Source organism: Ipomoea triloba, chromosome 11 (assembly GCF_003576645.1).
Source record: "Ipomoea triloba cultivar NCNSP0323 chromosome 11, ASM357664v1".
Classification (NCBI taxonomy): Eukaryota; Viridiplantae; Streptophyta; class Magnoliopsida; order Solanales; family Convolvulaceae; genus Ipomoea; species Ipomoea triloba.
In genome coordinates this window covers 22,139,963-22,162,852 of record NC_044926.1, presented here as the reverse complement: position 1 = coordinate 22,162,852, position 22,890 = coordinate 22,139,963, and the positions used below count along the sequence as shown (strand labels likewise).

The 22,890-nt window shown below is 35.4% G+C and overlaps 4 protein-coding genes across 4 annotated transcripts in view; 3 read left to right on the top strand and 1 right to left on the bottom strand.

Annotated features, from left to right (window-relative positions):
• Window positions 1-1,182: 1,182 nt before the first annotated feature.
• On the bottom strand, window positions 1,183-2,037 carry LOC115996104. The gene has a single exon (XM_031235245.1). The coding sequence runs from the start codon at window positions 2,035-2,037 to the stop codon at window positions 1,183-1,185; it is 855 nt and encodes a 284-aa protein (XP_031091105.1).
• Window positions 2,038-4,174: 2,137 nt separating this feature from the next.
• Window positions 4,175-5,743, top strand: LOC115996103 (stemmadenine O-acetyltransferase-like). The gene has a single exon (XM_031235244.1). The coding sequence runs from the start codon at window positions 4,186-4,188 to the stop codon at window positions 5,551-5,553; it is 1,368 nt and encodes a 455-aa protein (XP_031091104.1). The 5' UTR covers window positions 4,175-4,185; the 3' UTR covers window positions 5,554-5,743.
• A 5,970-nt stretch (window positions 5,744-11,713) lies between these two features.
• LOC115996102 (stemmadenine O-acetyltransferase-like) lies at window positions 11,714-13,069 on the top strand. The gene has a single exon (XM_031235243.1). It carries the CDS (start codon window positions 11,714-11,716, stop codon window positions 13,067-13,069), a length of 1,356 nt encoding a protein of 451 aa, XP_031091103.1.
• A 4,643-nt stretch (window positions 13,070-17,712) lies between these two features.
• Window positions 17,713-22,890, top strand: part of LOC115996495 (sialyltransferase-like protein 2) — a 9,558-nt gene continuing 4,380 nt past the window's right edge. Inside the window, exons 1-8 of the mRNA XM_031235751.1 lie at window positions 17,713-17,930; window positions 18,026-18,099; window positions 20,844-20,933; window positions 21,117-21,194; window positions 21,478-21,578; window positions 21,933-22,125; window positions 22,226-22,316; window positions 22,392-22,456. Coding sequence (XP_031091611.1) covers window positions 17,843-17,930; window positions 18,026-18,099; window positions 20,844-20,933; window positions 21,117-21,194; window positions 21,478-21,578; window positions 21,933-22,125; window positions 22,226-22,316; window positions 22,392-22,456 — 780 coding nt within the window. The 5' untranslated portion in view covers window positions 17,713-17,842. The remainder of the gene's footprint in view (window positions 17,931-18,025; window positions 18,100-20,843; window positions 20,934-21,116; window positions 21,195-21,477; window positions 21,579-21,932; window positions 22,126-22,225; window positions 22,317-22,391; window positions 22,457-22,890) is intronic.

Genomic DNA, 22,890 nt, shown 5'->3' with positions numbered 1-22,890 from the left:
CGACAATCGCGCAGCCTCTCCAACCTAGTCCTACATCCGTCAAGTCTTCGACCAAAATCTCTCACCTTCCCCTTGCCCCACCGCATAAGCTCCCTTCCACACCTCTCAATCTTCTGAAGAATCCCTCCCCTACCCATGTGATCCCAACTCCTACTCACCACCTCCCTACACTCAGAATCCCGAACCCACACATTCTCGAACTTGAACCCCCCTCTTCGTCCCCTCCATACTTCCTGAGTAGAAGTCAAGAGCAAGGGAAGATGATCACTCGAAGGTCCCTCGAGAGAACACGCCCTAGCCCCTCGAAATAACTCCAACCAGGCTCCATTCACAAGGACCCTGTCCAGCTTTTCCTCTACCCATGCCGTCGTCCCCCTCCCTCTCTCCCATGTAAACTGGTAGCCCTCAAAGGCAAAGTCCTCCAGCCCACAATCGTACACAGCTTCCCGGAAACCTCTCAATAGCCATGGAGGATGAGGTGCGCGACCCCTCTTCTCATCTGATCTCAAGAGGTCGTTGAAATCGCCCATCACCACCCATGGCATAGAACTGAGACTTGAGAGGTGCCGCAATAAAGCCCACGACTCACGTCATCGACTTCGTTTAGGGTGGCCATAATATCCAGTGTACCGCCACCACTCAGCTCCTCCTTCAAAACGAACCCTAGCATCTATGAATTGCCTGGAATAGCCCATCACTGCCACTTCCAACCCCTCTTTCCAAAACAAATCCAACCCCCCACTCCGCCCTTCACAACTCACTCCTATACAACCAACACACCCCAACTGTTTCTTGATCCCTTCCAACTTGCTAACATCACATAACGTTTCACTTAGAAAAACAACATGCGGCCTCCTACGTTGGACAATGTCCAACAGAACCCGAATTGTCGACGGGTTGCCAAGCCCCCGACAATTCCAAGCTAAGAAACTCATGGCCCTAGGCGGGCCTGCGCAGCAGGTCCCGCCGGAAACACATTTTTTGGTACAACCCCCTCAACCCCCACCATGTTGATCGCCTGCGCCACATCCTCACCCACGACCTCCTCAACCCTACGCCTTTTTTGCTCAACAATAACCACTCCCTCGACACCCACGTTCTCACACCCATCTGTCATGCAAAAATTACCCCCACTCTCCGGCATTTGCGTAACTGCTCCCTCACGACCAACTCCCACCAAGCTTACGTGGGAACCTGCATGGATGGCTCCACGTTCCCCGGACCCTTACCACCCTCACGCGCCGCCGCATTGTCGACTAGCCACCGCTGGCCAGCCATCGCCATTGTACGCCGCCCACCAGCCCGGAGCCACACCCCATATGGCTTCTCCCCCACCACCCCACCTTCCTCAAAGTTTCTGCTACAGAATCGATCCGTGTGCCCCAGCAACCCACACAGGAAGCAGAAGGAGGGCAACCTCTCATACTTGAAGTCCAACCAAAACCATTCGCCCCCTTGCTTCTTAAGCTTCATCTTCCGTTTCAATGGCTTTCCCACGTCAATCTCCACCCGAACATGCATAAATGTCTTCCAAGAACCACCGAAGTTGTTATGGTCAGCCGCCACAAACCGCCCCACATAATTACCCACCGCCTCCGCCACGCGAACAGACATAAACCCCATCGGAAGATTGTGAACCTGCACCCAAAACTCCGCATGTGTCAAAGCAACGTTGAGGGGAGATTGGTTTTCGTCCAATCTCTTGACCAGCAGAAGATTTTGCTCGAAAGACCAAAGCCCGTCTTCCAGCACCCTGGTCAGATCAAACTGATGGTAAAACTGAAAAAGGAACAAATTGTGCTGAAGCTCTTTGATGGTAACCCCCTTCCCTGATCGCCACACCCCCGCCATTGTATCACGCACCATTGGAAACTTAATCGGTCGATCCGTAAGCAGCCTGCCCACCACCGCAAACTTGTAGGTTTCCAGCGCGACCACCACATCCTCCACCCCAAACTCAACACCCCCCGCCTCCTCCTCCTCTGCCAAACTCAACGCAGCACAAGTCTCCTCTATTGATCGGGTCGTAGACGCCATCGCAAAGAAAATAGGAAAAATCGAGGAAAATAGGAAAGGAATAACACAACCCGTAACCCGCACGGGAATAAAAACACGGCACTAAGACCGAGAGGGAAACTCAAAAACGAAAGCTAAAATTTCAGAGGGAAACTCAAAAAACACATATTGGTACTTTATTGCTTGTGATAGTAATAAATTAAATTGTTGTATGCTAAATCATTTTCGATAACCGTATTGAGATTTTTGAAATTTTAATTCAAGTAGCAAGGTAAATTTTGGAGTTATATGCGCGTCGCTCAAGATAGAAGCACGAATTAGACTTTGAAGATTAATTATGAACTTATGGAATTTTAATAAGGTGCTTAAACCATGTGCCAATTCAAATTTCAAAGGGAGGGAAAAATATTAAATAATGACTTTGATTTGATATTTTTACTATATGTATACTTTTATATTTTAATAAATAAAAATAAGATTTGTTATGAAGACGTTGTTATGTTTTTAAAAATACAGCCTCAAGTATAACTTACATCGTACTAAAAATTACTTTTATTGAATAAGTATTTAATTCTATTTTAGACAATTTTATTAAAAAATTTGGTTGTCATCGATTACAATTCTTGAAATTTTTTCTTGTAGAAAGAATAAGTCAATAAAATCAAATAAAATTGAAAAAGCAATATGACTCGAATTTCTGAGAAAATAATTTCAAAGAATAGAAATTCAAGTCGTGTGTGTATCGCACACTTTTCATAAAATTAATTTGCTATCTCCCAATAACGGTAGGAGTGTTGTAGAATCAATCTATCAAGATAAAATAGATTACAACACTATATATGAGCATTCAAATATTATGCTTTCAGCAACCTTAAATTAGGTAAGCATTTTGTAAATTTAATCTAAGTGTTTGATAGATTTTTTAACGAAGAAATGATATTTTCAAGATAGGAAAAAATAGAGCTATGGAATTCTCAAATCAGCAACCAAAACATGCTAGCAAGTATATTTTAAATTCAATTCGTAACTCTCAAAATTGGTAATTTAATCAAATTAAATTTTGATTTGCAGTCTCTGTGTGAGATCAAAGAGCCTATATGCTATACGATTCAAACTCCTAAAAAGGAATTGTATATACACTAGTGTAAACTCACATCTCTTTCTAATGTGAGACAAAGACTCATCCAAAGCCTTCTAAAATCAACTTTTCTAACTCCAATTAGTTTCACAGATCTCACACAAGTTTTTGTCTAAGAGATATATTTATTAAATATGTAGCTCAATTAATATGATACTATATAATTACATTTCAATGGCTCTTTTCGACACTGCCTTAAAAAGACGTTTATAACTTAATTTAACGGATAAATAAACTATTAGAGTTGTTTGTTGAATAAACAAAAGTTTGGAGTTTTTTTTTTCTAGTATTAATACTTTTAAATCTTTATTTTTTAGCTAATGACCTTGTGGTCTAGTGGGTCTCTTCCAAAGGGAAGGTCATGAGATCTGTCACAGTGGAGATGGTATTGAGTCTAATATTCAACAAAAAAATATGATACTCTTAAACTTATATCTCAAACAAAGATACTTTATCCTTGTTACCACCATTGCTTACTACATTATACACACTACCATCTTTTAGTATTAGTAAAACTCAAATCCAAATTCATTTATATAATTAGAAATAACCACCCCACCATAACACTTTCTCAAACAAAGTTCTATAGCACATGTCAAATACCACAATTCAATTAGTTCCGACATATATAATATTTTAATTGCCAAGACCCTGTGGTCTAGTGGTATCCGGTTGCACTCTCATTCCCATACCTCAGTGGAGTCAACATTAACTCTTTATGCTGATACTGGCATACCTGTAAAACAATTACTAGTACAAAAAAATATAATATTTTAATTAATTATTGATTTATTTTGCACTATATAAAATTTATAAATAATAAAATTATTGAAAACAAAATCCAATGTGTAACATGCATTTTAATATCTATTTTTTTCTTTTGTACCTCCCGTAAGAAAATATTAATTATTTAATGACGTACTACTTCAGAAGTTATGCAGCTCGCCCGCGGTTTAAAAATTTAAATAGAGCATCCGTGACCATAAGTGGCCATGAAATTTAGTTGAAGCTTGAAATCCATACCCCCAATAATGGCCCTGAAAGTTGAAGTTTATGAAAAGGAGAAAGTGAGGCCATCTTCACCAACTCCCCAAACCTTGAGATACCACAAGCTTTCTCTCCTTGACGTACTCGCCGGACCTTTTTATGGCTCCCATGTTTTCTTCTACCCCTCCGGCGCCGGCCCTCGTCGCCACGATTATGATGAGCTCAAGGAATCGCTCTCTAAGACATTGTCTATCTTGTACCCGCTAGCCGGAAGACTTAAAGATGGATCAATAATTGAGTGCAACGATGAGGGTGCGGATTTCGTCCGAGCTAATGTTACGAATTACGATTTGGGTGAGTTTCTCCGGCACCCGAAGCTGGAAGATCTACGGCAGCTGCTTCCACTTGACCCCTACCCAGACGCTATTAATCCGGCCATGCCAATGTCAGCTGTTCAGGTGAACAGGTTTCGGTGCGGCGGAACTGCGGTGGGGTTCTGCACTTGGCACGGGATAGTGGATGGAATTGGGATGGCCAATTTGTACAACACTATGGCTGCAATAAACAGGGGGGAAAGGGTAGCCGGCGGTGGTCTCGTAGTGGACGTCGCCGCAATTTTCTCGCCTGGGAATTCCAAAATCTTCCAGGTAATGAGCACTGCCATGGCGGGATTGAAAAACAAGTTGGGAAAATACGCCTCGAAAAGATATATCTTTAGCAAGCAGGATATCGAGCGGATCAGGAACCAGTACAGCCAATCGGAGCATCGCCGCCGTCCATCTCGAGTGGCGGTGTTATCGGCTTTCGTATGGGCGGCAGTTATAAGAGCAACTCTAGTGGCGAACCCAACCCTCAAGACCCACTTGCTCACACATTATGTGAACTTGAGAAACAAGTTGAACCCGCCCTTACCTTCACAGTGCCTAGGCAACATCCTCCATGGGACTGACTCCGTGTGGGAAGTCGACGGCAGCGGCGGCGCAGGCGCAGGCGAGCAGGTTGCTGGCCGGTCGCTTGTAGGAAGAGTGGTGGAAGCCATCGACAAGGTTACAACGGACTACGTGAGGGAAATGCATACAGAGGGTGCGTTTCTCAGGTCCATATTAGCCCGACGATCAAAGATAATAGATCACAATAAAGATGAGACTAAAGTTTTAAGTATAAGTAGTTTGTGTAAAATTCCTATTTTTGAAGTTGATTTTGGGTGGGGCAAGCCAATATGGAATGGCTTGCCTCAAACACTGTTGGACCTTGTTCTTTTCGTGGATACTGATGATGGGGGAATAGAAGTGTGGATTGGATTGGAACATGAAGTTATGTGTAATTTAGACAAGGACGCAGAATTTCGTGCATTTGTGTCTTTTGCCTATATTGTTTCTGAATCGTCTTGTCGTCTAAACTCTGCACTCTAAGCTAAGGCGAGCGACATCTGGTTTATGGATTTAGATTGAGGCAATGAAGGGGAAAGGAAGTAAAGTCCTACACATATATGATTAGTAATTGGCCACTTTTAATAAGTTCTCTATGCAATAATCTCCTTTAAATAACAAAAATCTATAACCAATGTCATTTAGAGCATCATTTCTTCATATCAAATAATGATCTTGAGGTGATATTTTTACGATATGTATTCATTTTATGACGTTTATATTTTATTAATAAAAATAAGATTTGTTGCATTGTGTCTAAACATTGTTATGTTTTCAAAAAGTATAGCCTCAAATAAACTGTAATTTTATTTTAGACAATCTTAGTAGATTGAAGATTTGGTTGTCATCAATTACAACTTGACATTATTTCTTATTTTCTTATTTATATAAGGGTGTCAATTTGTTCCTTGTATCATTTCAATCGGAATTTCGACCTTCAGGAGAGAAAATGTCCCCACCTATACCGACTAAATAGTTCCCATAAATCTTGGGACCATTGATTGCCTAATCCGGTTATGTTTGCGCTAAATTGATAGTTTGTGGGTTCCAAAATGACTATTTGGATTGAATGATTTTAGGAGCACAAACTTTTCGTACACTGGTTTCCCAATACGCCGCCAATGATGTTTTTTTTTTTTTTTATCGTAACAAGCCAATCAAAAAACTAGGTAGTCAAGGATATCTCGTAAAGAAAGAATTTGCATCTACAATCTTAATAAGAGCCAATAAAGTTATGGCTCTAACGGAAAGAAAAAAAATGTTGGTAATTATTAACTTAAATGAATGTTCCATATTATTTTGATTTTAGTAATTTTTTATGATTTTTCTTCTATACCCTCTATTATATTATTTTCTTCCCTTAAATAATTCCACATTCCGTTAGTATAAATTTTAGTAACGGAATATTCCGTTAACTTTTAACTTACAAGTTTTTCGCACTTTTGGTCCCATGACTATAATGGCACTTTCAGGTTTTTACCACGACTTTCAAACTTTTCATTCTCGATCCACGACTATTGTTTTTTTTTTTTTTGTTAAAATGGTCCTTCCGGCCTATTATCCGGCCAAAAGTCACCAGAGATTGAAGTCAACCATTTCTGAATGGGTAAATATGTCATTTTGCTCCATGCCTTCAGCCTCCCCCTTCCCTGTTGATGTTATATTTTATAATCATTTATATATACCTACATATGTATTTGAAGAAAGGTACTAAAGAATATAATGACAATTTCTCTATCTTATCTCCCTTTTCTGGAGTTAGGCTATCACTCATAGTCAATTGGAGTTGGGTTAACACTCAAAGCACAACCATTCCCCCCCCCCCCCCCCCCCCCCCCCCCCCCCCCCCCCCCCCCCCCCCCCCCCNCCACCCACCCACCCACTCTCGATCTGGTGTTTAGTTCTTGACTTGATGAAGAGCATTCCAATACAATCTAAAGGTATTTATCAATTGGTGCTTATAGCATGCATAATAGTTGGATTTTTGCACAATTTTTAAGAAAGTCATGTAGGAAAGAGATAAAAATGGGGGAGAAAAAGAAAAAAGAAAAAAATGATAACATTATGAAAATTTAAAAAAAAAATAGAAAAACAACCAAAAAGTCAGAGTGGCCGCCGACTTGCCCCAAACGCTCTTGTTGCGCTCTTTTTTTTTTTTTTTCTTCTTGAAGGATTTTGCCGATGAAAACTTTCTCCAAAAACTACCCTTCCCATCAGCTTTGTTCTTCCACAACAAAGTTTTTCTCTACAAAAAACCACAGGTGTGGTTGCTCTTACACCACATTAAAACATCAAGGAAAAACAAAGCATGGTTATCACATGTTTGGTAAAATAGTTACCCTATTAGCCGATTTGGGCTTATTTGATCAACTGTTTGATTTGGTTAAAAAACCAAATACGAGTGTTTAATTAATTAGCTCTTTTAACAGCTTGTTGCTCCAAAACATTAAAATTCAAAAAGTTGTTCAAACCAATTTTTCGATAAGCTTTTTGAGAAAGTCATTTTGTATGTAATAAGCTATTAGCTAACAATCATTTTGAAAGTCATTTTATACATGACTAGAGGCGGCATTGTGGGGTTTGAATCCATGGGAAACATGTATGGAAAAAAGGCACAAGGATGATAGAATATCTGGATTGGATCCCTTATGCACACATCAAGACTAAGATCTAATCGGTGGACTAATTGCGCGACTCGTAGTTTACCTTTGCAGTGGCTCTAAGGTCTTGTGGAGTTAGGATTAGTATGACAAAACTAGGATCAACTAAGTTAAAAAAAAAAAAAAAAAAAAAAAAAGAGATATACAGAGTTCTAGTTAACTATAAATCTATAAATGATGAACATATATTATCATAATATAATACTCCAATATTATCTACATATAATTATTTACAACAAATTTTAACATATTTCATATCATTTAATCAATTCAAAAATTTATTATCATACTAACACATAATAAATAATAAATTAACTTACATTATAAATCTCACAATTTTATATCCATCACAAACTAACACACATTATAAATTTAGCAAATACAAAATGTACTCCGTAACATTTATTACAAGTCATGCAATTGTATAAAATATTTAGTTATATGATAGACAAATGCTATCAGATCTGCCAGCATGCATAGCATATATAGATATCATACGGAATAATAATTTTATTAATAGTAGTTATTAAATAAGTCAGCAAGTTTTATTAATAATTCACATTAATTAGTTAGCACGCATATATTGAAATATTAATTCTTACCTAATAATAATAGTTTTGCGAATAGTACTCATTAATTGTACTAAAAAATAGTACTCATTAATTAATTAAAGGAAAATATTTTTCACACCTATATATAATTACCACTTCTAATTAGTCGTTTCTAGATTAAAAAAGAATTAATACCCCAAATGGTCCTCTAACTATTGGGTTAGTACTCTTTTCAGTCATCGACTTTCAATTCGACCACAAATGGTCCTCTGACTTTTATTTTTGACCACAAATAGTCATCTATTAAAAATTCTGTTAAATAGGTGTTAAATCTAGGGGTATTATCGTCAAATTGATATATATAATTGTCATAAAATAAAAATGCTTACAATTTTTCACCAACAAACATAATTTAAAAAATTAACAAATATAAATACTCCTAAATAAAAAAGACAATATACATTATTCTTGTAATTATGCGTACAAAATGAAAATTTAATATTAGAGCTATCTGTTTTTAATTTAACCAATAGATTAAAATGGAAGAATTTTTTTTAAACCTTGTTTCCATAATTTTCATAGTTGTTCATACATGGATGATTAATAGTTTTCACTCTTTATTAATCGATCAAACATTTTGTTTGGGATATAACTGAAGGTCGCCACCGTTGAATTAATATAATTAATCAAGTACAAATTGCGAACATTAATCATGGAATTTTTTTTAATTTGTTCATTTATGTGATTTGTCACGTCCATTTTGTTATTATATTTATTAACTTAATGTTTATTAATGTTTGAAATTAATTATGGTATCATATAATTCTCAAAAAGAAGTAATCATAATAATATTAATCAATTTGACGATATTACCCCTAGATTTAACACCTATTTAACAGAAATCTTAACGGAAGACTATTTGTTGTCAAAAATGAAAGTGAGAGGACCATTTGTGGTCGAATTAAAAGTCGAGGACTAAAAGGAGTACTAGCCTAATAGTCAGAGGACCATTTGTGGTATTAACTCATTAAAAAATAAACTATTTTTTGAAACACTTGTGATAAAAAAAATAAATAAATTGACTAATCATACACCGTGTAAATAAGGAATTTACATATCTAATAAAAAGATGACAGGTAAAGTGATTAATAGAGAGTGATGCCAAAGACCTTGTGGTTTAGTGGTACCCGGTGTCCTGGTTTACATTCCCACATGGATGATGGGAATGGGTTTGAGCCTCAGTGGAGGCAACTGTTGACTCGACTCTTTGTGCTTCAGTAGGTTAGCAAATTCTACCATGACTTAATACTAGGGGTGTAAATGAGCCGGTCAAATTCGAGTTCGAGCCGAGCTCGAGCGGCTCATTTAATAATCGAGCCAAGCTCGAGCTCTAATGTCTTAGGCTCGTGACTCGACGAGCCGCGACCGAGCGATATATATATATATATATATATATATATTTGAGAGATAATTATTCAAGTCACTATTCAGATTATTTGAACAGAATAAATAAAGTTCCTAAGTCTAAAAGTAAAGCAATTAAATTGGAAACTAAAATTTCCTTGCTTTAGTATCATCAAAATATAAAATACACTAGTTCCTTACAATTTTTCTCTTTGAAGATGTCAAAACCTATACCCTTATCATGTACTGGTTGTTTACGATCATTGAATTGATTTTTCATTACAGTTCAGCCCATAACTACAGTTTGACAAATTGTCTAACGAAATTTAAACTTAAGTAAATCACAAATAAATGCAACACACATGGAAAATCTTCACTAATTTCTCAAAAGCATTATATATTACAATTAGTGCGTAAAAAGACTTAATAAACATTACAGTACAACTTCTCAATCTTTCTTTTCTTCTCCTTGTTGCTTCAGTTAAGCTGCGACATTCTCTTGAGCTCTCTCGAGGATCTCATTGATCTTATTCCTTGAGCTCAGAATATCATTAGGAACTACCAAGTGATTGCAGGTTGTCGAAATGTTGAATATGTGGTAGTTTATGAATGCATCCAATTAAAATGCTTAGGTTTAGTATTTATGGACATTTAATTTAGGTTTAGCTTCATAGACATGTAGAACAAATTTTATTAACATAGTATATGATGTATGTTATTAAACATGATGCTTCTGTAGTATTATATATATATATATATATATATATATATATATATATAAAGTTTTGTTTTCATGAATATATAGAAATAACGTTCTGAACCTACTATAGAGTAATGAATGGAAATACATATGATGTAAATTTAGGTTAGTGTTTATGAAGATTAAGGTATTACGTTTATGGACATATAAAAAAATATTATGAATATAGTACATGATGAATGTTAGTAAACATGGTGCATTCGTAATATGTATAATGTTTATCTACATTAAGCTTTATTTTTATAAACATATAGAATGAATATTATGAACATACTCTGGAGTGAATGAAAGTACATATGATGTAAATTTATTAGTTTATTGTTTATGGATATTAAGGTTCAGTTTATGTGTATATAGAACAAATATTATGACCATAGTAAATGATAATGTTATTAAATGTGATACATTATTTGACATTTAATATAAAACGAAGTAGTTTTGAACTAAAATTTACCATGTAAGGTAGACATTGATCCACGATAGCTGAGATATCAATGCTATTAAAATTAATATATGTTTGGGGATGTAAATTATTAAGTACTCTATTATTTGTTTCGTAAGAAACAACTCCTATGGCCTGTATTTACAAAATAAATATATTATCTTTGGGAACATGAAGAAACACATATAACTTGTATTTAGTAATTTATATATATTATATTTAGTGCAATAATTTAGTGGATGCAGATTCCAATACATTTGGACAGTCAAATACATCGTTTGTTGTACTACATTTATTACGAAGTAAAATTCAATACAACTTACCATACTAATATTAGAATTTCATATTATTTATTTTGTACTATGTAAAATTTATAAATAATATAATTATTAGAAACGAACTCCATTGGGCAACATGCGTATGTTTTAATATTCTTTTTTATTGTTTCCTTTCTTAACACCAGTAAGAGAATACTTCTCTGTCCCATTTTACCTGTCTTACTTTTCTTTTTAGTTTGTCCCAAAATGTTGTCCTCTTTCTAAAATTGAACATCACATTCATTATACCTTTCCCAATTTACCCTTATGACTTTTGCTTTCTTTATTGCTTTTATTTTCAAAAGTAAAAAAGTTGGGAGCATAATTGAAAAGTACATCACATTTACTTTAACTTCTTAAAAAGCCTGCAAAAAGCAAATGAGGGCGCCGGAGGGAGTATTATTTAAGGATTGCACTAGAAGTTATCCAGCTTGCCGGATTTAAATAGAGCATCCGGACCACAAGTGGCCATGAAATTAAGTTGAAGCTTGAAACCCATACCCCCAATAATGGCCCTGAAAGTTGAAGTTTACCAGAAAGAGAAAGTGAGGCCATCTTCACCAACTCCCCAAACCTTGAGATACCATAAGCTTTCTCTCCTTGACGTACTCGCCGGACCTTTTTATACCCCGCTGATTTTGTTCTACGACTCCGGCGCCGGCCCTCGTCGCCACGATTATGATGAGCTCAGGGAATCGCTCTCTAAGACATTATCCGTCTTGTACCCGTTCGCCGGAAGACTTAAAGATGGATCAATAATCGAATGCAACGATGAGGGCGCGGATTTCGTCCGAGCTAATGTTACGAATTACGATTTGGGTGAGTTTCTCCGGGACCCGAAGCTGGAAGATCTACGGCAGCTCCTTCCGCGTGACCCGTACCCGGGCGCTATTGATCCGGCCATGCCAATGTTAGCTGTTCAGTTGACCAGGTTCCGGTGCGGCGGAACTGCGGTGGCGTTCTGCACGTGGCACGGGGTGGTGGATGCGATTGGGATGGCCGGATTGTTCAACACCTGGGCCGCAATCAACCGGGGGGAACGGGTAGCCACTAATCCCGGCGGTGGTCTCGTCGTGGACGCCGCCGCAATTTTCTCGCCGGGGAATTCCACCGTCTTCCAGGCAATGAGCACTGCCATGGCGGGGTTGAAAAAGAAGCTGGGAAAATACGCCTCCAAAAGATTTATTTTTAGCAAGCAGGATATCGACCGGATCAAGAACCAATACAGTCAATCGGAGCATCACCGCCGTCCATCTCGAGTGGAGGCGCTGTCGGCATTCGTATGGGCGGCAGTGATAAGAGCAACTCTAGTGGCGAACCCAACCCTCAAGACGCACTTGCTCTCACATTATGTGAACTTGCGAAACAAGGTGGACCCGCCCTTACCTTCGCAGTGCCTAGGCAACATCATCCAAGGGACTGAGTCCGTGTGGGAAGTCGCAACCGGACCGGTTTCTACCCGGTCCGTTGTAGGAAGAGTCGTGGAAGCCATTGACAAGGTTACAAAGGACTACGTGAGGGAAATGCACACGGAAGGTGGGTTTTTGAGATCAATAATAGCCCGACGGTCAAAGATAATAGATTACAATAAAGGTGAGACTAAAACTTTAAATATAAGTAGTTTGTGTAATATTCCCTTTGGGGAAGTTGATTTTGGGTGGGGCAAGCTGATATGGATTGGTATGGGTCATACACTCAATGACATTGCTCTTTTCGTGGATACTAAAGATGGAGGAGTGGAAGCGTGGATTGGGTTGGAACATGAAGTTATGTACAATTTAGACAAGGATATAGAATTTTGTGCATATGTGTCGTTTGCTCATATAGTTTTAGAATCGTCTTGTCGTCTAAGTTCTGCACTCTAAGCTAAGGCCGGCGACATTTGATTTATGAATTTTTAGATCGAGATTAAGAAGAGGAAGGGAATTGAAGTGAAGTCCTACACATATATGATTAGGTTGCCACTTTTAATAAGTTTCCTATGCAATAGTCTCCATTAAATAACAAAATTCATAAGCAATGTCATTTAGAGCATGAATTCTTCTTATCAAATAATGACATTGATTTGATATGTTTACAATATGTATTCATTTTAGGAGATTTATATTTTAATTAATAAAAATAAGATCTGTTGTGTCAAAACTTTGTTATGTTTTTAAAAGTATAGCCTCAAATATAACTTACAGTGTACTAAAACTCACTTTTTTGAATAACTATTTAATTTAATGTTATAATAATAACAGTAATACTAACAGCGAATGGAGCTGAAGGAGGAAGAGATGGACTTTGTATATATTGTCTTTTACAAAGAATGAGACTCGTATTTATTGAGATGAGATTAAATAAATATAGAATTTAGCCAAACACGTTGTGGTCTAGTGACATTCAGTTTACACTCTCATGTGGAAGGGAGTGGGTTTGAGTTTCAGTAAGTTGAGAAGAATTTACAAGGTTGCAGCTGTGGACGTTGTTTTGTCACTTAATCCATAGTAAAATTTGCGACGGAACGGAAGCCGTTTCATCCGTTTGTTTTTATTAATCAATGTTTGGTGGACCGCGGTCCATAGTAAAATTTGCGGCATTACAAGGGGGCACGTATTCAATTCCTCCCACCATCATGAGTTGGGGTGGATTGAGCCAAGCTGAGCTTTAAAAGTCCTGAGTCTGTATATAGCCTTTATGATATGTTTAATATTTAGGCCTATTTAAAGTCTACATATTAAAACTTTTTAAATACTTTAATAAGTATATCTAAATAATTTAAGAAATATCACCATAATGCAAACATAATAGCATTAAAATATAAAATAAAATAAAACAAGTCACGACTTCAACATGCTCGTTAACTTGTTTAAAAATAAATTCAATTGTATTATTATTTGTTATCCTATATAATATCATAAATAATAAACAATCAACTCACATAATTAAGTTGCAACATTTCATTAAATATTACGACAATAAGAACAATTACTAGGAAAATTAAACAGAATACTTACAACAGTATCAGGAGCAATGTTTATAGTTGAATCATAATTTAAAATGGAATCTTGGAAATGGATGGTTAGAGTTTGGTAATTATATATACTTGGGGTTATATTGTAAATATAAAAATATATATTACGTATAATATATATATATATATATATATATATATATATATATATATATATATATATTGTCAGGCCTGTAGGCCTGAAGGCCGAGTTTGGTATATATAGGTCTGGTCTGTTTAGTTTAATAGGCTTTTGAAATTGGCTCAAGCTAACGAGCTAGGCCTTAATTAGGCCTAGACATAGGCTCTTATAAGGGGTCTGGCTTATTCCAACCCCTAAAAATTCATGAGTCAACAACCTCTTTTTGGAACTTGGAAACTGATTGTATTGAAGATTTATGTTCAATACGTACTGTACATAAACATTGACATGTTTGACAATACTCCGTATTAGTAGAAAATTTGGTTGTTATCAATTACAAATTGAAATTATTCCTTGAATTTCTGACAAAATAATTCAAAAGAATAGAAATTTAAGTCGTTTGTATGACATTTATTAAATATGCAGTTCAATTAATATTATACGGAGTACTATATAATTAGATTTCAATGGCTCTGTTCGACACAGCCTTAAAAAGGACCTTATAACTTAATTTAACAGATAAATAAATTGTTAGAGTTGTTTGTTGAATAAACAAAAGTTTGAAGTGGGCGGCGTAACTTAATTCTGTCGTGAATACTTTTCCACCTATATTTCGCAGGTTTTTTTCTCTTTGCGCCAAGATTCGCGAAGGAATTAAATTTCGTCGCCTTTTTTCATCACAAAATTGCAACGGAAGTTATTCTGTGGCAATATGGCAACGAATTAATTTCCGTCGCAATTCGCGATTTTTCTTGTAGTGCCTTCTGCCTTGAAAAAGTTGCAGCACCAATTGCCTCAGACTCCCGTATGATTAATACATGTAAACCAAAACCTCAAGGACGAAGTGTAGTCCCATTGATGAAACACATACCTTGACTAATAGATCAACAAGCTAGGCTAAGTGGTCCAAGGTGAAGGTGTCAATGTTAAATACTTGTTATTTATTAATTGAAACTCATCCCGACCAAAGTTCGGGCCAGGGTCCGGGCCTAAGCTATACTTGGGTTGGTTAGGGGTCTGGGCATGTCTTGGGTCGGTTTCGAGTTGGAGGGGTCATGGTTTTTTTTTTAAATATTTTTATTTTAAATAGGACTTGGACCAACCTTGTACAATCCAATCCCAGTTAAAATTAGGCCCTAACCTAAGCTTGAAGGCCAAGCCTAGTTTTTACCAAGCCGATTTAGGACTGATTTGGTCCTAAACCGACCTGCGGCTACCTTTAATCCTTACTGACTACATCATTGAATCCTCCTCAGTATATGGACAAATCCCATCTTCCTCATCCTTTAATGTGATGCTTGCCCACTTTTTTGAATGATCCTCCATGTGGATGCTCTTGGTAATGTGACACAAAGACAAATAGATTTGGCAAAACCCCGAAAAGAACAACCATCAAGCGTGAAGTAGACATAACGACAAGAACCATGAATGGTTGAAAAAAAACCTGAGAAAATTGGGAAAGACAAAAAAATAAAAACACTCTCTAGAGTTTTAGAGAGAACCATTGTACATATCATTTTTAAATATTTAATGACCTTTTGTTTTTTTAGAGCTAGCTAAATATTTAGTGACCTAGTCTTTGGTTTTGTTGGTGCAATATTTATACTATTAGAAGACTATGTTTTTATGGTAAGTTTTAGAATGCTGTTTTATTACATATTTTTCAACCTTAGAACAACTTACCCAAGAACGGATTGAATTGAATAAAATTGAGCATTTACTCACAATTAAAGGTGTGTTTGGAAACCTAAAAAAATGATTTTAAAGGGTTTCCTTTGTTTGGGAAAGTAGGGAAAATACAGTCAACAGAAAACAACTTCCATTGTCCAAGGAAAATTAGGCCAAAAATCCGGAAAACGACTACTGAATTTTTTTTCGGGAAGTCATTTTCCGAAAATGGCTTCAGACAGATTTCGGTCGAAATTGCCATAGCTCTCTCGTTCTGGCGGACTGGTTTCCATCATAAACATGCTATGTTTTTTTTTTCTTTTTTAATAACTAAATATTATTAATTTATATATTTTTATTTGTTAAATAAAATAATACAAATATATAATTATACAATTCAACTCATTTTTCAGAAAATGAATAAAAAACACAAAGACAGTTTTTCATAATACATCCAAACACTGAAAATGAACATATTTTTTAAAAAATGACTCATTTTCCAGAAATCATTTTCCTACTTTCCAAACACACCCTAAAAGATTAAAATTACTATCTTCCCAAAATGGTTTTAACCAATATTCAATTTATTTTAGATTTACATTTTTTTGTTGTTTTAGACTTCAAAAATCAACCACTCTTGATATTTAACTTTGAAAACTTATTGCTATTTGTCCTAGTCAGGCACAAGAGTCTGTTTACTAATAGAAAACTGTTTTCTGTTTTCAATTTTCTAATTTTTTAGTTTGCATTCTCTGTTTTTCAATCTCTATTTTATGTTTAGAAAACTTTTTTACTAACATTTATTTTTTCAAATTTAACTTTTTAGATTAACGTTATAAAATTAACATAAATTTAATTTCGAGTGATTTTTAGACCCTATATTTAAAATATTTTAAAATATATTTGGTTTAAATAGAATAAATATAATTTTCACTTTTAAGTCCAATATATGTTAAATTTTTATATTTGATATCCGAACCAAATTTATTTTTGTATATAACATAACTAATAACCTTTTAAGTTCACATAAAATTCAGTTTAGATAATATTAATATTTTTTTGAGCTAATATTTAAAATATTTTTAGATATATTCATTTGAATAACATGTATATAATATATAATTTTTATTTTGAATTCTAATATAATAATATATGTGAAATTTTGATATCCAACATCTGAACCAAACTTGTATCCGATATAACACAATTTAAAATATTTAAATCAATATTCAATTGAGTTCAATCAAAATATAAAACGTGGTATAGATTTCAATTTTTAATTTTGATAATGTGAATGATATATAATTTTAAGCATAAGCAAATACGTTATGTTTAAATAAGTAATGCAAGTAAAAAATATAGAAGATGATGATAAGTAAAAGAATATGATAATGAATGTAATCATAGTAATGAATAACAATGTAAGTAGAAAATGGTGATAATGCAGTTATAGTGACATATAGTCTAATAGATAATAGATAATTCTGTTCTCTATTTAGAAAACAATTTTTTAATAGTGTTTCAGTTGAAAAATTGTTTCATGTTTTCAAAATGAAAAACTGTGCTAGTCTGTTCTCTAATTTTTTAAATTTTTAAAAAATTGAAGAAAATTTTCAGTCGTAAACGGACATTTTTGAAGGATTTATTAAAAACCATAAATTTCAAATTTTATACTAACAAAATAAGATTCCAGACTTCCGCTGTCGAATATGGGCTCCAGCCTCCAGATCCAAATACTGTTATGACAACACAGTTCACACAGAGAGGGAAAGAGCGCGCTAGAGAGATTGAGAGAGATTTGATTGGATCCGTTGGAGAGTTGTACAGAGAGAGATGAAGATCTTAAAGTTGGCATTCGCAGTTGCTTTAGCTTCCGGTTTGGCAGCAATTCTCATCTATATCACCGGTCTCTCCAATTTCAGTACGTTCAGCCATTTCTTTCTCTCTCTGAGCATGTGTGTGTATATATATGTGTTTCCATTACAGAATGAAGAATTATGAATTGTATGTTTTCAGATTCGACATTACGTCTTTCTGACAAGGATTTGGAAGCGTTACAGTCTCTACAGAGTAGCTTTCAGAAATGTGTGGTAAGCTACTCCCTTTCTATCTCTTCATGATAAATCTGGTAGGATTCGTTGTTGCATTCGCTACCTGTTTACATTGCAGTTGGCTTCATGTAGGGTAGGAGCTGAACCAGAATTTTTTTTTCTTTCTTTTTTTAAGGGACCGAAGCTATATAACATAAATAACTTTACCTATACTTAGCAGATTCATTCACAAAAATATTAACTTAGAATCATCTTGATGAAAAGATGAGAATTAAGTATAATAGCTATTTTTTCTAATGGAAATCTGAAATGATTATATAGAAGCCCTAACAGCACATATGGTTCGGGGAATTGCAATTCATTTCCCCCCTGATTCTGAAACGTGAGAAATTCTACAGTTTGTTCTTAGGGAGTTGGATGCCAGTGTTAAAGCTTTTTTAGCATTTTAGTTGTGTTTGAAATAATATAATGAATAGTGTCTGCGTGCTTTTGGATCAATGCTAAATGATCTGAACTGTTTATAGAGTTTGGCTTGAGCTTTTGGGCCAATGACTTGGCTTTGGATGACTTTTTAGACTAATTCAATGTTAGAGAGTAATATTTATTTTTATTTTCAAACTATTTTTTGGTGGAGGTGGAGGTGGGGGTGGGGGGAATTACTATGGTGTAGGTGTGTGAACTGGGTGTTCACTTTGGGAGAACTGATTGTTCACTCACTTTGAATTCATAAAATGTTCACTTTCAGCAATGTTTGCTTTGGACGAACTAATTTTTCACTTTATATTAATTGAATTTTCACTTTGCACATCCATAGTTGGACTCTTGAAGAAAGTACTGTTGCATATTCAGTTGAAGTGCCGAGATTGAGCTGAACTTGTAAAATACAAGCTTCAAAAATCAGATTCATTTCTGTTTTGCTTGGTCATTATGAGCAGTTTAGGAATCTCAAATATCTATCTGTGTTATAAAATTAAGGTTTTTTTATTTTCAGCTCTATACACAAATGGATTAAGCAATGGAAGACTGAAGAGTCAAAAGTAGTATCTTTTTTTTTTTGTGTGTTTTTTATTTTTATTTCCCCTGAGGGGTGGGTTTGGGGTTGGGGAGCTGGTTTTGTAGTAGAAATATATTTGACTAAATATAGCCAAAATGAAGTTTGAACCATGCAGAATCTGGAAGAATAGTGCAAGAGGGATCTGATCTATTTTGTTCTGACATTGTTTTGTGTTTCCACTGTAAAATCATTTAATGCTTATCCATTTTTTATGAAAATTTCTGGCTTTAAAAGCCATTGCCTTTGAATTAATTCTATATGTGCTCAAGTTGGTTGAACTTTACAGTATCATTTTATTTGCTTCTTTTTAATAGTTCCACATTGAAAAATAAGAGAGAATCATATGGTTTTTAAGGCCTTGGGTTAGACTAGCTAATTGATTGGATTTGTTTAATGTGATTTCGCCATGTACATTATAGCCTAGATGAGTGACCTCGGCCCAATCTTAGATTCTAACATTGTACCAAAGCTTGTTCGGTCCACTTTGTGTTCACCCGATTGCTGTCTGCTAGTGGTATTAGTGGCGTCTAAGCTTCCATTTTAGGGGGAGGGTCCAATCCCAAGCTTGTTTGGTCCACTTTGAGCGCATTTGATTGGTTGTCCACTTGAGGGGGAGTGTTAAGACTTAAGAGTTCCACATTGAGAAATAAAAAAGAAACATGAGTTTATAAGGCCTGTATGGCTAATAAACTCCTTGCTTTAGTCCGTTCTTTTCTTCTTTCTTTGGGCTCAGGTCGATAGTTACCATGGTGGTATTGTCCTGGAGCCTGGCTACTGACCTGAGGCGTCGATCAGGAAAGGCATATCATAAATGGATGTTAAACATAATTCTAGAAGAGGCGTCACCACAACAACAACAACAAAAAGTCTGGGTCTTGGCAGTTCAAGTGAGTTTATTAGACTAGTGCCACTAACATGGCGGGGAAACTTACTTTCAAGAGAGCTGCTTTCGCCTCGGTAATTACCTAACGAAAGAGAGATGGTATCATGGTAGTGAGGCAAAGGATATTGTCTTGAGTTTATAAGGCCCTGGGTTAGACTAGCTAATTGATTGGATTCAATCTTTTAGTGTGGTTTGGCCCATGTGCATTACAACCCATTTTAGTAACCTTGGCCCAATCTTAGATTCTAACACTTCCCTTTCTAGAAACTAGAACCATGACTTATGAATCAAGATCTTTTACAAAGGAGCTGAACTAATTCTGATTTCTGAAGGTTCAGTGTCTAACTTTACCTTCAGAAAATGTATTAATAATGAAAAATGATAATAGAAAACCACCTAAGCTTTTGCTGTTTTGCAGAAGTGCAGAACTCTTTGTTGCCTAGTGCCAACACCTCTTCATCCTACAACCATTCTCTCACTTTGATTAGTACTCAAAAGAGCCACAAATTCCACTGAGGTTCACCAGTGCTCTGATACATTTTTTAAGTTGTTTATAAAATGTAATTATTATCTGATTTTTTGCATCTAATCGGACAAGGTGACAGTCTGGAGGGTGAAACCTAATAAATATTTTGGAAGCCTAATGGCTGGTGAAGGCGGTATTTTTTTTTTTTCTAGTATTCTAGAATATGTTAGTTTTCGGTGTTAGTTATTAAGATATTAATTTTTTTTGTGGGACTCTTTATGCTTCTTTTGTGTTTCAGAAGCTCCATTTGTTGTATGTGTAATATTGACATTAATGATGGAGAAAATTTTCTTTTTTGCTCACTGTTAAACACAATGCAGAATGCAAATGGATTAGGTTTACAAGCTGTAACTGGTGGCAATTATTGTGAGGTTACACTCAAGTTTCCCAGCAAAACTGTCCCAAAGTGGGTACGTCTTCTTGAATCTTGATGAGTTCTATATCTCCCTTTTCCTTCCTCCATGTTTATTTTGCATACAAACTGTAAGGTTTCTGGAATGCACTTGGATGTTAGTTTGTACTATAGAGTTTTAGACCAATCATCCTATTAATATTTCATATTATCATCCTCTTTGTTTTGTCAAATTCAATAGAAAGATCCAAAAACAGGAGAACTTGAGGGACTGTCATATCAGTTGAACTTATGTGAAGCTGTGGCTACATGGGAACAGGTTGGTATGCTTTTCTCTAACAATTGAAACCTAATTCTATGCATAATTGTGATAGTGTTGTTGTGAAGATGAGCTGATCATTTTCATCATTGTTGCCAAATGGAATATGAACACAAGAAGTATACTTTCTGGTTCTTTCCTCTATGAACCCAAAAATATACTTCCATATGTATATTCATCTAAATCTTGCTTTGAAGATGATTAAAGAAATTAGTGGGATATTTGTTCCTTTGATTATATGTGTGCTACAATTCACTTAATATACAGTGAATGGCTTGACCAGGTCAGAAACAGTACCACAGTACTGACAAGAGAGTACATTGATAATCTACCAAATGGATGGGAGGACTATGCCTGGAAAAGGATTAACAAGGGCATACAGCTGTAAGCATCTTTCATTCTTGAAACTAAGTACTTTCTCTGTTTCTCTTGGTATTAAAAGGGTAATGCATACATATATGAGTGTACAATTTAAAAGACTGCTTCTTATTTCACATTCTTTCAGTGCATTTTGCAATTTTTTTCTCAAACTTGCAACAGATTGTTTAGTGCTGAAATCTGCAATCATTTTCTTTTTCTCTAAGTGCTATCCAAGTTCTATTAAATTTCTTGGTGAAAATGAAGTTTTCAGCAAGTGCAAGCCAAATATCAGTCAGTTTATGTGATGCCTTAAAGTTGCTGTTTTTGGGTTATCCTACAAATATTTGCTGTTTGAAGATGCACTACATTTTTATGCAGGAACCGGTGTGAGAATAAAACACTATGCATGGAGAAACTTTCTCTAGTACTCCCTGATATACCACCCTTATTCCCAAGGCAGTATGACCGATGCGCTGTTATTGGTAACTCAGGAGACCTTCTCAAAACAAAATTTGGAAAGGAAATAGATAGTTATGATGCCGTCTTCAGGGAAAATGGAGCTCCAATTCAGGTTAGATGATCTATCCTTTTGCTCTGCTTCTCATTTGAGTTTCCCTTATTAAGTATTTGTCACTGTGCTCTTAGCAGCTCCTTTTTTCTGATTTATACAGAACTACACTGAATATGTAGGCTCGAAAAGTACATTTCGACTTCTCAATAGGGGTTCTGCTAAAGCTCTTGATAAAGTAGCTGAACTATATGGTATTGCCTCCATTCTCGTGTTTTTAGACCTTGGCCCCATATTATGGGTGTGATAAAGGCTTTTTATTTATGCAGATGCTGGCAAGGAGACCTTGATCATTAAAACAACGATACATGATATCATGAACCAAATGATTCGAGTATGTATCATTTTTCTTACTGTTCATTTGGACTGAGTTGATTTTCTGTTCCTAACTGTCTTGATTGTGTGTTCTATTCCAACTATGGGTGGACAAAGAGCCAACAATGGTGGATAGGAGGAAAGTCATAAAATACGGAGTATCAATTTTAGTATATGCCTTTTTTAGTGTATATATATTATGATGATGATTTGTATGGCCAAGCATGGCATGTGGATTGCTTGATGATCCATTTTCATTTAAAATCAGTGTCTGCCCCTGGTGAAGCCTCACAACTCCGTGATCATGCATTTTCTATTACAATATGACTATAAATAAAAATAAGCATAGGATAACCATTTTCATGATAAGTGGTTTTTTTTTTTTTTTTTTTTTTTTTTTTTTTTTTTTTTTTTTTTTTTTTTTTTTTTTTTTTTTTTTTTTTTTTTTTTTTT